General features: G+C 51.2%; 5 protein-coding genes across 5 annotated transcripts; 2 read left to right on the top strand and 3 right to left on the bottom strand.

The window, feature by feature from the left end:
• Positions 1-1,858: 1,858 nt before the first annotated feature.
• On the top strand, positions 1,859-5,503 carry METBIDRAFT_36671 (mRNA-binding protein; the record flags this gene model as incomplete). Its single annotated transcript, XM_018856768.1, has 2 exons — positions 1,859-3,001; positions 3,047-5,503. The coding sequence occupies 2 exons, from the start codon at positions 1,859-1,861 to the stop codon at positions 5,501-5,503; spliced, it is 3,600 nt and encodes a 1,199-aa protein (XP_018714193.1).
• A 1,007-nt stretch (positions 5,504-6,510) lies between these two features.
• On the top strand, positions 6,511-7,200 carry METBIDRAFT_30131 (mitochondrial 37S ribosomal protein bS16m). Its single transcript, XM_018855564.1, has one exon. The coding sequence runs from the start codon at positions 6,658-6,660 to the stop codon at positions 7,063-7,065; it is 408 nt and encodes a 135-aa protein (XP_018714192.1). The 5' UTR covers positions 6,511-6,657; the 3' UTR covers positions 7,066-7,200.
• A 1-nt stretch (position 7,201) lies between these two features.
• METBIDRAFT_64822 (uncharacterized protein) lies at positions 7,202-8,739 on the bottom strand (the record flags this gene model as incomplete). The annotated part of the gene is made up of 1 exon (XM_018858349.1): positions 7,202-8,739. Exon 1 carries the CDS (start codon positions 8,651-8,653, stop codon positions 7,202-7,204), a length of 1,452 nt encoding a protein of 483 aa, XP_018714191.1. The 5' UTR covers positions 8,654-8,739.
• Positions 8,740-9,870: 1,131 nt separating this feature from the next.
• Positions 9,871-10,988, bottom strand: RPP0 (60S ribosomal protein uL10). The gene is made up of 2 exons (XM_018853917.1): positions 10,159-10,988; positions 9,871-9,895 (listed from the first exon to the last, which is right to left on the bottom strand). Exons 1-2 carry the CDS (start codon positions 10,838-10,840, stop codon positions 9,885-9,887), a joined length of 693 nt encoding a protein of 230 aa, XP_018714190.1. The 5' UTR covers positions 10,841-10,988; the 3' UTR covers positions 9,871-9,884.
• Positions 10,989-11,508: 520 nt separating this feature from the next.
• On the bottom strand, positions 11,509-12,409 carry METBIDRAFT_30128 (uncharacterized protein). Its single transcript, XM_018855563.1, has one exon. It carries the CDS (start codon positions 12,370-12,372, stop codon positions 11,827-11,829), a length of 546 nt encoding a protein of 181 aa, XP_018714189.1. The 5' UTR covers positions 12,373-12,409; the 3' UTR covers positions 11,509-11,826.
• Between the last annotated feature and the right edge of the window lie 943 nt (positions 12,410-13,352).

Below are 13,352 nucleotides of genomic sequence, written 5' to 3'. Positions count from 1 at the left end.
GTGTTGATGGTGCGTCTCCATGATGATTTTACACTAAAGAATCTTTCTGAGCTATAATTTTTTCTCAACCAACAAAGTATAAAGAACTCAAGCAATCCACGGGGTCGTATTTTAAAAAATGAGATGAATATACATCGATTGCTTGCTTCAATACCTCTCGATTTCTTTTCCCACCCTGTCTCCAAACATTTCGCACCCAATACATATTTTCTTGGCTGAGAGCGAAAATACCATACGTAATGCTTATTCTTGAATGAAGTTGGAGTTGTAAATTTGAAGAATTTCCTCAAAGCTGGGTGAGCCTCAAGATGCAGAAGGAAAGAAATAACGCAATATACTTGATTAACACAGATCTGCTCTGGATTGTTCTAGACTGTGCCTCTTGTCTTTTCTTACCCGATAATTATCTCTACAAAGTCTCTTCAAAGCATACCAAAAGATAATTCGACTTCAATTCTGCATTATGAGACCTGTAGCTCGGGTCTTTTTAGTCAAGAATGTATGGATCCACGCTGCATAGAAGTTGAACTGCAGAAGTCTTTTCTGCTTCGATCAAAAAATCATCAATATCTTACAAACTGCTGACCATCAGAAGACGGGTATTTTATGAAATTGGGCACTTGGACTGTTTTAGAGGCATTGCAATACTATTTTTGGAGATATCAATAGTATCATATAATTTAGCAAGATTTATTGTTTATACTCTTGGGATTTATGTCCCAACCACCGTACTGGTGGGGTCACCTATCTCGACATATTGTGAGGGTTCTAGGTACCGTATACTTGGTTGAGAAATCCGGTACTGAGACTGGGCCGCGGCGCCGGCAGCGCAGCAGATTAGCACCAGCAGCTCTAATAAAAGCACCAGATTTAACTTACCTTTTACTTATTTATTTATTTATATATATATATAATATTATCAGTTCCTTACAAAAATATTCATATTATTAATTAAATAACATATTTAATCAAATATAAGTTTATATATCTCAGCAGCCCTAATAGAAGCACCAGCAGCCCACCAAAAGCCAAGCCCCGCCCCCAATTCCAGGCATCAAATCCCAATCCAGAACCAAAACCCAACCAAACCAAAACCAAAGGTAAATCTCATATTAAGTTAGCGATCAATGAAGTTACCCTTGGGAAAAAAAGTTAAAGTGTATATAATTTATTATGTACTCTTGTTAGAATAAAAGATTATAACTAAAAATTGATATCTCATTCTAATACAGTAAGCTCATGAATATAAATCTGACAAAGTATCAAGAGTATACATACCTAAGCCATCGGAAAACTACGTTCTTCAGGAATGCCTACTTTAAAAGATACACATCTTCAAAGTTAATTCAAATTAAAGTTGATTCAAAATACATCAGAGCCATACTCAGAACCATGTAGAGATACATCCTCATGAGCCTCCAGACCAGATAGAGGTACCAGTCATGCTGCAAACCCTAGAAAGCCCCAGGCCGGCCCCAGGCCCCAGCGCGGCCCCAGGCCCCATGTCACGTGGGATCCGCCATGGAGTCACCCCCAAAAGAGATTTTCCCTTCTTTTCCCTTCTTTTTCCTTTTTTCTTCTTTTCCCTTCTTTTTCCTCTTTTCCCCTTTTCCCCTCTTGTCTTTTCCCCTCTTGTCTTTTCCCCTCTTATCCAAGGATTTCTAGAGACAGCAGTCTTCCAAGGATCCGAAGCACCGTACATACTTGAAGCGCGAAATCTGATATCGAGACCCAGGCCGGCCCCAGGCCCCAGGCGCCAGGCCCCGCGCGCCGCGCATCACGTGACGCCATCTCGCAAAAAATACACCCTCCCCATCCCAGCCCATACCCAGCCACGCCCTCTTCTCTACTCCCCAAAATGGCGCACCTCAACCCCGACGGCGGGGCCCCGCCCGAAGCCGTGTTCATGGACGAGCGGCTCGCCAAGATCCGCACGCAAATCCACTCCAAGCTCGACAACCAGAAGCACCTCGCGCTCATCCTTGCCGCCGTGGAGGAGAACATGGACGAACACAAAACCACGCGCACGCTCGTGGCCTACGTGGTGTCGTTCCTCGCGTTGCTCGACCAGGCCGTGGCCGGCGATCGCATTGCCGACGCCGGCGTGGCCACGGCCGCCGCGTACTTCTTGGACGTGGCGTTGCCCTGCGCCCCACCGCCGCTCTTGCGGCAGAAGTTTGCCGCCCTCTTGACCAAGCTTGCGCCCGTGTTGACCAGCGGCGGCGCGGACGCGGCGCTCGTGCGTGCGGCGCTCGGCGCGCTCGAGACGCTCTTGCTCGCGCAGGACGCCCAGCTGTGGCAGGCCGCCGGCCACGTGTCGCCGCGCCGGGCGTTGGCGGGCATGTTGGACTTGGCCTTCGACGCGCGGCCCAAGGTGCGCAAGCGTGCGCAGGACGCCGTGCACACGGTGTTGCTGCGGCCACCTGCGTCGCCGGCGCCGGGCCATGCCGCGGCCGGCTTGTGTGCGGACGTGGCGGCGACGCGCTTGGCCGCGCTCGTGGCGGCGCCGCCCGCACGCAAGGGCGGCGCCAAGGACACCAACGCGGCGGCCATCCACGCGTTGCAGTTGGTGGCGGCCATCACGTCCGCCAACGCGTGGCCCGCGGCGCACGCGGACCGCCTCTGCGACCTCCTCCTCGCGGCGGCGCGCACGCTGGACCAGTACATGGTGGCCGCGGCGTTCGCGGCGTTCGACGGCTTGTTCTCGGCCATGGTGCACGCCGTGGACGCGCCGCGCGCCGCGCGCGTGTTGGACGTGCTCCTCGACTTGCGCCCGCCCGTGGCGGACGCGCACTTGGCCGCGGCGTGGCTCGCGGCCGTGGCCAGCGGTTTCCAGGCGTACGCGCGCGTGGCGCCCGCGGCGGCATTGCGCCGCCTCGAGGCCTTGGTGCCGCTCGTGGCGGCCTTCCTTGCCGCGGAGGCCAAGGACATCTACATCTCCGCGGCGCAGTGCTTGGTGGCCGTGGTCAGCGCAGGCGTGCCGGCCGAGGGCGGCCTGGCCGTGTCTGGCGACGCGGGCGAGGATGTGTCGGGCGCCGCAGCCGAGGATGTGTCTGGCGGGCATGCCTCTGACGCCGCGGACCTGGCCGCCGTGGACGCCGCGGCCGGGTTCCTCGCGCGCTTCATCGAGCACGACTTGCTCGCCATCAAGTACCAGCACGCCACGCGCGAGGTCTTGGAGGTGGCCACCGCGGCCGTGGCGCGGCTCGGCGCCCGCGCCAACCCGGGCTTCTTGGGCGTGCTCGCCACCGTGGGCCTGTGGCGCTCCAACGAGCTGGACGGCTTCCCGCACAACAAGGAGGCCGAGGACTTGATCGCCGCGTGCGTGGCGGCCATGGGCCCCGAGGTGGTCTTGGCCACGCTCCCGCTCAACCTCACGGGCGGCGCGGCGGGGCCCGGCCGCGCCTGGATGTTGCCGCTCTTGCGCGACCACGTGCGCGGCGCCAGCTTGGCCTACTACCAGCTCAACATCCTCCCGCTCGCGGACGTGTTCGCCGCCAAGGCGCACGCGGCCGGCGCGAAGGACTCCGTGCACGGCAAGATCTTCCAGACCATCGAGGACCAGGTGTGGGCGTTGCTCCCGCCGTTCTGCAACTTGCCGCACGACCTCCCGGCGGCCTTCTCCGACGACTTCGCTGCGCGCGTGGCCGACCTCCTCTACTCGCGCGTGGACTTGCGCGTGGTGCTCTGCAACGCGTTGCGCGTGTTGGCCGAGTCCAACGTGGCCCACGCCGCCAACACGGCCCCGCTCGCGCAGCTGCGCCTTTCGCCGGCCGCGGCCGCGCACAACGTGGCCGTGTTGGCCGCCAAGGCCTCCAACATCTTGGCCGTCTTGTTCAACGTCTTCTCGTCCACCATGCCCGACACCCGCAGCTTCGTGGTCGAGACCATCAACGTGTACTTGCAGATCATCCCGCAAGACGACTTGCAGCTCACCTTCGACAAGGTCTGTGGCTTGTTGAAGAAGGCCTTGGACGACGAGGCCCACGACTCCGCGCCGCCCAAGAAGGACGCGCCGCCGCGCCTCAGCGTCACCATGATGGACCTCGTCGTGACCATGGCCAAGTACGTGCCCGCCACGTCGTACAACGCGCTCTTCGCCATCTTCGCCAGCACCGTGGCCATGGAGCTGAACGCGCCCATGCAGAAGCGCGCGTTCCGCGTCATCTCCCGCTTGAGCGAGGCCGACGCCGGCGTGCCCGCCATCGCGCTGTTCGTCGCTGACATTCAGCGCGTGTTTGTCGACACCACCCACTCCACGCACACGTCGGCCCGCGCCGCCCGCTTGGCCGCCATGCTGTGTGTCGTCAGCGCCTTGCCCGCCACTGACTTGCACTTCATCCCGGCCGTGCTCCAGGAGGTCATCATGTCCACGAAGGACGTCAACGAGCGCTCCCGTGAGGCCGCCTACGGCCTCCTCATCCAGATGGGCCGCAAGATGCAGCAGGGCGGCTCCATCGACAACAGCAAGGTGCCGGGCTTCGCCCCGGACGCCGCGCCGTCTGACGCCAGCTTGACCAGCTTCTTCACCATGGTCAGCGCCGGCTTGGCCGCACAGTCGCCCCACATGATCTCCGCCACCATCACCGCCGTCTCGTGCATCGTCTATGAGTTCAAGGACGACTTGCCTCAGGACGTGCTCCTCGAGCTCGCGTCCACCGTGGAGTTGTTCTTGACCCACAACTCCCGCGAGATCGCCAAGTCCGCCATCGGCTTCGTCAAGGTCGAGGTCTTGTCGCTCCCCGACGACTTCATCCGCCTGAACTTGCCGGAGATGTTGGGCAAGTTGATGAGATGGTCGCACGAGCACAAGAACCACTTCAAGTCCAAGGTCAAGCACATCATCGAGAGGCTTATCCGCAAGTTCGGCATTGATGCCGTGGAGCTGGCAATCCCCGAGGAGGACCGTAAGTTGGTGGCTAACATCAAGAAGTCCAAGGCCCGGGCCAAGAAGCGCGACGCCGCGGAGGACATTACCGAGGGCAAGACCGCCAAACAGTTCATGTCCGCCTACGAAGAGGCCGTGTACGACTCGGACTCAGAGTCGGACGACGAGCCAGAAAACGCCCCCACCAAGGGCTCCAGAAACAAGGCCAGCGACAAGTTCATCTTGGACACGGGCGACGAGCCCTTGAACTTGTTGGACCGCCAGACCCTTGCACACATCTCGTCCTCGAAGCCGAAGAAGTTTACCAAGAAGGACGTCAAGAAGCACGACGTCGAGATGAAGAACGGTAAGATCGTGTTCAAGGAGATGGTCAAGGCCAACGACGACCCCTTGAACCTGGGCTCGGGCATCGATGCCTACTTGGATGCGGTGAAACAGGCCCCAGTGAGAGGCCAGAAGAACAAGTTGAAGTTCAAGAAATCCAAGGACGAGGAGGAATGGTCTGACTCGGAAGATGACAAGCCGGCGCCTCGCCAGGCCCAGAAGGGCAAGTATTCCCAAAAGTCGGGCGTGTCGAAGCCCAAACAGAAGTTCAAGGCAAGAAAGAAGCTTTAGTCTGGGTCACCTAGTCATTGTAAATTAATTAAAGAATCTTCGAATCCGAGAAGTGGCCTTGACGGAGATCTCCCTGAGTCACCTGAGTCAGCCTGGGCGTATGCATACCACTGGTGTATGAACGGTAGCTATGGTTTTGGAAACGACATACTGGCCCTGCATGGACCGTCGTATGTCTTGAGCGTTTTCTCCGCCAAGGGGTCGATCTAGAGTGAAATGTAGTCTAGTATGAGTTGTATTGTCGATGTCATATTAGGGAGAATCTTCGACACAAGGGTACCTCTCGGAATGGTGTTGTGCCTTCTTAAATTTATCTTGCGCCATTGCCCAATGTCGGCTCAAAAACGCGGACCTTTTCTGTTTGCTTATAACAACCTTATGTCTATTCAGTGAAGATGAATTCCAGACACTTAGAACACCGTCAGCTCTATATACTATATGTAAATAATGGCCGTTGGGAGAAGCAGAGCATCATGTGGAAATTGAAAGCCAGTGAAAAATCAATGGATTATCACCGAATTCCATGTCTATCTACTGAAAACACTAGGGCGAGTACAAGTGTTTCAACAGAGAAAAGTTTGTCTGTTTCACACGGAAACATGCGGAAATAGGGGCACAGGCGTATCACCCACAAATAAATATCTTTGAACCGAATGGTTTATCTACCCACTGTGTAGTGGATGGTACAGCTCACATACATCAGAAAGGGAGCGAGACGGATTGTCATCTCCTGATGCAGTGCTAAAAATATCACTCATGGGATGTTTTGGGAATCACAAAATAAAAGTTTACGGCTTGAAACACTGGTTTTCTTGCCGAGTGGCGTCATTCTTGTTGTCTAAGAGAAGTGAGATTCGTCGCTTGTTTATGAGGCAGATGGAGCCTCCAACAGACTTCCCTCACCGCCGTCGGCCCACAGAAGTCCAGAAATCCACACTTTAAAAGACACAATTTTTTGCCTTTCATAACGCAATAGAGAGCAGAAAATACTGCCCCCAGAATTCCACCGGACAGGCTCTCGACTTCAGTTTTTTGCACCCACCAGAGCTCGCGGAAAAGGGCCCAGTCCTGCACACCCAGACCAGCGAAAAAAAAAACTGAGCTATCAAACAGGCTCACCCGTGGATCCCATATCTGAACATATACTCCCCGGCATGTCTGTCAAAAGCACCCCTATAAAAATCAGATTGGCCCGGTTCGGTAGAAAGCACCAGCCTGTGTACAACATCGTGGTGGCCCGGATAAGATCAGCCAGAAACTCGTTGCCCATCGAGGTGCTCGGCACGTATAACCCAATTACTGTGCCCTTGACTCCAGATGAGAAGGCCAGAAACGTCCAGCCATACAAGCACATCGAGTTGGACTTCCACAGAACCAAGTACTGGCTTGGTGTGGGTGCGCTGACAAGCGACCGCGTGGCGTTTTTGCTCAAAAGAGCAGGCTTGCTTCCGGAGCTGTGGCCCAAGGAAAACAAGCTTACGCAGGTCATCAGCAAGCGGGTCTCACAAGAGCCGACGATCGAGACAGAGGAGAAGAAGGACTTTTTCAGACCAAGGGACTAGGCCCTGCTCGACTTTTTCCTTCATTCAGACGCGTAACGAAGAATCACGCATGTATATATAGAGACCACTCAATAACCAAGCAACGCATTAAGCACACCAAATTTCCGAGGAACTGCTCCGCACCACGAGGGCCCGCTCATCCGTACACGTGCTTGTGCCAAGGAAGGTATTTGCACTTCAAGCACTTGTGTTCCTTGAACGACACCTTGTTCACGCGGTACCTCTCCTCGATCAGCGACCTGAAGTCTCGTAGTTCGTAGGCCACCTGCTCATTCAACTGGAAAATCTTGTGCGATTTTGGGAGCGGACTCTGAATGTTGGGCAGTCTGCCACAGAGCTGCCCGCCGGGTGGACGCAGGTGGACGAGCTTGCCATTGTAGTCCACGGAACTTTCCACGGCCACCGTGTCAGGTGTGGATTCCGATTGTTGAATCACCGACTGCGAGAAGAAATTCACGAATTCCGGCGTGGCTGGTGACGGGTGGTCTTGCGGGCAGTCACATGCCTGCGCCACTTGCTCGTCCACGATTCGTCTCACCACCGTGGCCTCGTGCCCTGTCTCGTTGTTGTACCAGCGCTCGAGAATAAGGCGTTCGTTGTAGATTTCGTTGTACAAGTCGACGAAGATCTGAAGATAGTTGACAGCCTGGAGCGGCGTGCACCAGTCCAGCTTGTTGAACGGGTTGAGTTGGATCATCTGGAAAAACGGCGAATGGAGCTCCTCCTTCTGTCGGTCAAAAAGGGCCGTATTCTGCTGCAGCTGACAGAACTTGCTGACGCGGGCGAAATGTGACAAAAACTCCTCAAAGTACTCGAGCTCGAGAAGCGAGAACTTGTCTGACGCAAGCATACTCTCAAAATATCGGAAGAGGCTGGCGGTGGGCACGGTGTTGTTGATGACGACCAAGTTGATTTTGGCAAGGTAGTCCAAGATTTCGGCGGCCTCGCCCTTGAAGAGCTTTTTGGGCGTGTTGTTGTCACTGGAGGAACACGGCACGGGCTTCTCCATGTCCACATCATGGAGGAGCGGGTAGCACAATATGAAAGCATGCAATTCCTTGGTGGCCTCAAATATATCTTCCACCTTGAATGCCGACACAAGTGCCTCGGTGGACACGGATGAGATGCCCGAGAGCAAGTCCGGGATTTTGAGCGGGTTCGTGAACGAGTACATAAGCAACACAACATCGTGGATTGCCTTGACGAGATGAAAACAGCTTGCCGGGCTCTCGGAATCCTGGCACGCCTGGAGCACTTTCAACACGATTCTTTCCATGAAAAGATTGGTCTTCCGGGCTAACGCCTGGATGTACTCATGGTAGGCACTGCGCTCGATCCTGATACAGTAGATCATCAGCTCCATGATGGTGTTTCTGAGCTTTGTCAATTTTTGCGGCATATCGTCGATATCCTTGAAGCCGTCGTAGCAGAGATTGGAGATGGTGGCCAACGACTCGGACAATTTGGTGGGTTTAAACTGGCAGGGCTCAATCTGGATATCCTCAAGACTCGGGTATTCGGCATAGAAGTTCCGTGTCGAGTATGTGGAGTCTTTTGACTCGTAGATGGTGTGGAATATGGATGCCATGGGGCCGACTTCCCGATAAGGATGCTTTTTGTGACCGGCGTCGTGGGGCTAGAACTTAGTTTCTGTGAGCCAGTGCGATTATCTGCTAACCGGAGCCTGAGCAGCTGCCCTTACTATAGAAGATAAACCTGAAATTTGTTCAGCTTATGTGCTGAGCGAGCCCTAATCTGGGTCTTCTGTTTTCAAGAAACGTAAGGCAGATTATATCCTATGCCCTTTGCTTTAAAAGGCTTTGGAGAACCAGACGGGACGTGAGCTTCTCGGAAAACCAGCAGGATGTAGTAGGTATCTCTATTGATCCTTGAGTTAACAATACAAAGAAGCTCGAATCGTGAAGGCTGAAGTATTTGTGGAGCCTTGGTGTTTTGCAGTCAAACTCAAATGGAAAGCTTGTTAGTTCTTAGCATGTAAGGCGAGCGTTTGGGTGCAAAAAAGCGCGGCCATTTTGTGAGGCGCACTAGGTCACTACCGAGGTACCGTGGATTATTCATACTTATTTTCGAGACCCAGTGGAGGAAATCTGAATGGAGAGTAAATATAAAGTACCCAAATTGAAGCGAAGGCTGTGAAAACGTGGAAGTTAGTACACTGGTTTCGAGATGAAACAATATCTTCTGTTGTCGCTGGTTTTATGAGCTTGATTTATATGAGCATTATAGTAATAAACCCAGAGAGCGATGATTTCGCCTGTTTCTTAGCCAGTGCCGAACACACTAAAACAGAGCTTCAAATACGAGGCTCAGGATCATCAGTTTGGAGGCTTCATTTTAATTCTCGGGAGAGCATGGCGCTTAAAACAATTCTTCTTTCCAAGCTGGTGTGAGGTTGACTTTCGGGGCAATATAATGAGCCCACTTGTCAGATGTCAGACCCGTTTCCAGAAGGATCACTTCGACTGAACGCTTGGAGTGATCGATGCGAATTCACCGCGTGAAGATTATTTAATGGAGCCATTGTTGCATAGCTTTGCGGAAGAGCCTTCATCCTCCTCCCAAATAACAGTTGCTAATCAAGGAAAGCCGACACACTGTTTGAAGACCATCACGCATGAAACTCATTAGACCACACAACGCTGTTCTTCTACGCTTGACCAAAGATTCGAGAGCAAATAAACTGCTCGAAGAATTCAGGACTATTCAGACGCATCCAGCTAGCACGCAAGCCACTCAACAAAAGTGCTTGGGCGTCACAGATCTACGAGTTCATTTGATATAGGAGTTGTTGTATTAATCTAAAATGTAACTAGCACGTTTAGTCAAACAAACCGAAACCCATGTCGTCGTCCTCAGACTCCTCGTCAGCTGGGGCAGCCTCCTCGTCAGCAGCCTCAGAAGAACCAGCCTCAGCAGCAGCTGGAGCAGCAGCGGCGTAAGCCTCTGGGTTGGCCAATCTGTCCTTGATAGCCTCGGAACCCTCGAAGGTGTAGTCAGTGGCAATAGACAAAGCCAACACGTTCTTGTAGTGGTTGATGACGGAGTGACCGACAGATGGCAAGGTTGGGTAGCCAACAGCCAAGGACACAGAGGCAATGGTCTGGATGGCAGAGACGAAGTGGGAAACCAACTCGTCGTCGGTGATGTCCAAGATGGAGGCTGGGAAGACCTGGCCGTTGTCGTACACCTGGGAAACAGTCAAACCGTAGGTGAATGGCGAGATACCCAACAAGTTCAACAAGGAAGCCTCGGAAGGACCGACCTTGTTGCCGGCTTCGACAACCTTGACGTCAGAGACAATCTCAATGAAGCCTCTGGCAATCTTGGTTGGGACACCCAAAGCCTGGAAGAAAGAGGTCTTACCTGGCTCCATACCGGTGTTACCGGCTGGGACCCAGACGTCCTTTGGAGCGACGGCACCGGCCTTGGCTGGAGCAGCGACAACGTTGGAGACAATGGCCTCTCTGATGGTCTTCAAGTCGGAGTTGGTGAAGATGAAACCGACGTTACCCTTGATAAAAGGCAACAACTTCTCGTACTCTGGCAACTCAGACAAAAAGCCTCTAATGGCTCTTCTGACCATGGTGTTCTTACCCATCAACACGGTGGCCTCGCCTCTCAAGGACTTTCTGGTCTCGTGCATTTGTTGGGAAGAGACATTGTCGACACCAACAACAAAGATAGACTTGTATTCGGTCAACAACTCCTTCAACTTAGCGAAGTATTGCACTTTCTTGTCACGAGTTCCACCCATTTCGATTATATTTCTTCGTTAGGAGTATTTAATGGCCCTCAAAAAGATACGGTGTGAAAGAAAGAGGGTGCAAATTTTTTGCTTGTTTTAGCCCGGCCACGCGGCCAACGCCCACTAGGATGGTCACGTGCCACGCTCGCTGGCCAGGCGTACTGCGCGAGGGGCGAAGCCCTAAACACTGTCACGTGCCGTCAGTGTGTATAGGTGTACGGGTGTATCCTCGTACCAGCGGCAAAGTAGGGATTACTCTTCGTTCAACGTGAGCGGTATATTGCAACTGTGGACTGATCTCCTCTTCATATAAGTTGGAAATAACCCTCATTGATGAAGTATACTTCCATGAGTATGAATGTTAGCTTGTATTTCGCCGACAATGTGTTTGGAAGACATGATCCGCAATCGTACAGGTTCCCCTGTTTTTTCTCTGTGGGTATTTTCACAGCCATCCTTGTTTGCGTGCTGAATTGTAAAATACCTCTTTTGCCACACCCAGTGATATCCAAAACTGTGTAATTATCATCATTTGCAGCTGTACAGTCATTCAATAGTATTTCTAAAAAGCGCGGGGTCATTAAATCTCAAAGTTTTAGATAGCGTACAAACATTGAGGAACGTTGCGCGTGTGCAGCTATTAATTAAAAGTAAGCATATCTAAGCGGAAACAAAATTATAAACGGAATGAAAAACCAAAAGTGATCGCACCAGATGTCCTCAAAAATCAATTTGTTCAAAATGAGTGCAATTCTTTCTCGGAAATGTAGACTTGACTAGCACAGGGTTGTACCATAAGTTTCCATGTCTGTGATTGAAGATAAGATAAAAAAATCAAGCATCTTCACAGGAAAACGTTTGATAGTGGAAATTCTTAATTAAGTCTCTTGTTGCCGTCTTCCACATTTGAATATACAGCCCAGTGACAGTAAAAGCGTTGCAACGCGTCAATAAGCAAATCTGGCTCGTGTTTACGTGAGAGGCTTGAATCACTGTTAAGACAAACTCTCCAATGTGGGAAAAGTATACTGGAGCAGAAGCAGGCTTGTGAATGGATTATATAGTACAAAGCCATAAGAAAGCCACAAGAATAGAAGAAAGCTAAGGGTTATGAAAGTGCAAGAAATTTGTTGGATGGACGATTCAATGGTTTGAAAGTTTTGCCTATACATAAATAGACATTGTTTCTTCAAAATATTGGAACAATTTTCTTGATCTAACTTTATCATGATTTTTGTTCCACCTCTACATGTTGCATCAAGGGTGATCCTCGAGTTCTGTGCAGAACAACAAAAGACATGAAAGTCGTTGAAAAACAAGAATCCACCGACAACCAGGACCTTCTCTCCTTGAAGAGCAAATTCAAGTGAATCATCTGGACCAATTCGCAAGGTTCTCACGTCTGTGTGTACATGATCGTTCTTTATGGTATATGACGTCGCAGCTTCACCGACATAGGCTTTTCCGTCCCATTTTGAATTAAGACTTCCAATTATCTTAATTAATTCTGTAGGTTCCTTTTCAAGTTCATAACGATCCATCTCCACCGAGTAAACTTTGAACGTTCCTGTCAACCCGGCTGAAGTCAAAGCAAGAAGAGAAATAATGGCGAGCAACTTCATATTGACAATGTGATACTCTTTTACCCAAGTGTAAAATATGTGGGATGTTCAAGACCTTTATATGGTTCAAATTGAAGACGAGCTCAAGATGTGCTTTGGTTGTGATCTTGGATAAACTCATGGAGCAGGCGTAGAGACTGTCTTACTAACAGAAAAGAATTACATTGTTCTTTCCAATTTCTCAAGGACCAATCAATAGTTAGTATTCTTTACACGGGGCGTAGACGTAAACGAAAAATTGGTGGACAATGCATCCTTAGACGAGATTTTCTTGTTGATGCCGGCAAGAAATTCAAGTTGGGGAAGGTTCATGAGACCATTTTCTTTCTTTTGTCTTACTCTATTTTTCGTTCTTTTCTTTCTTGGGCGTGGCCAAATTTTTAGAAACATACAGAAACTTCCCAGACGAATGTGGCGGAGACATGGTAGGGACTACCGCATGTGGTTCCGTGCAATTAAATTGGTACAAATGTTTACATCCATACAATACAAAGGAAAAGTAAAAGTCACGCGAGAATTCGCCGACTACAAAAGAAAAAAAGACGGCCTATTTTGGTATCGCTGCTTGCTTTGGAACAAGCAACTATGCGCCCAAGACGTATGTAATTTGGCAGTTTTTGTAAGTTGTCGCCCAGGCCGAGTATAGCGATTTCTACATAAGCCCGTGTCAGCAATAGAAACGCAAGTTTTTATGGAGACATAAAATATGGGCATGACTCCGAAGTGATTTTTCTACAAGCTTAGGGAAATTTCTCAATCGCTGAAGGGTTTTATAAACGCGTATGCCAATCTCTACGTCAAAGTGCAAAAACAACAAGCTTAAAAAAGCCCTGAATATAATAATAGGGAAAGGTCCGTAACGATTCGCTTTGAGATGTATTGACGGCGGGTTAACCTTG

The sequence above is a fragment of the Metschnikowia bicuspidata genome, assembly GCF_001664035.1.
Source record: "Metschnikowia bicuspidata var. bicuspidata NRRL YB-4993 chromosome Unknown METBIscaffold_1, whole genome shotgun sequence".
Lineage (NCBI taxonomy): Eukaryota > Fungi > Ascomycota > Pichiomycetes > Serinales > Metschnikowiaceae > Metschnikowia > Metschnikowia bicuspidata.
The sequence above is the reverse complement of the archived record's forward strand: the minus strand, read 5'-3'. Positions and strand labels throughout refer to the sequence as shown.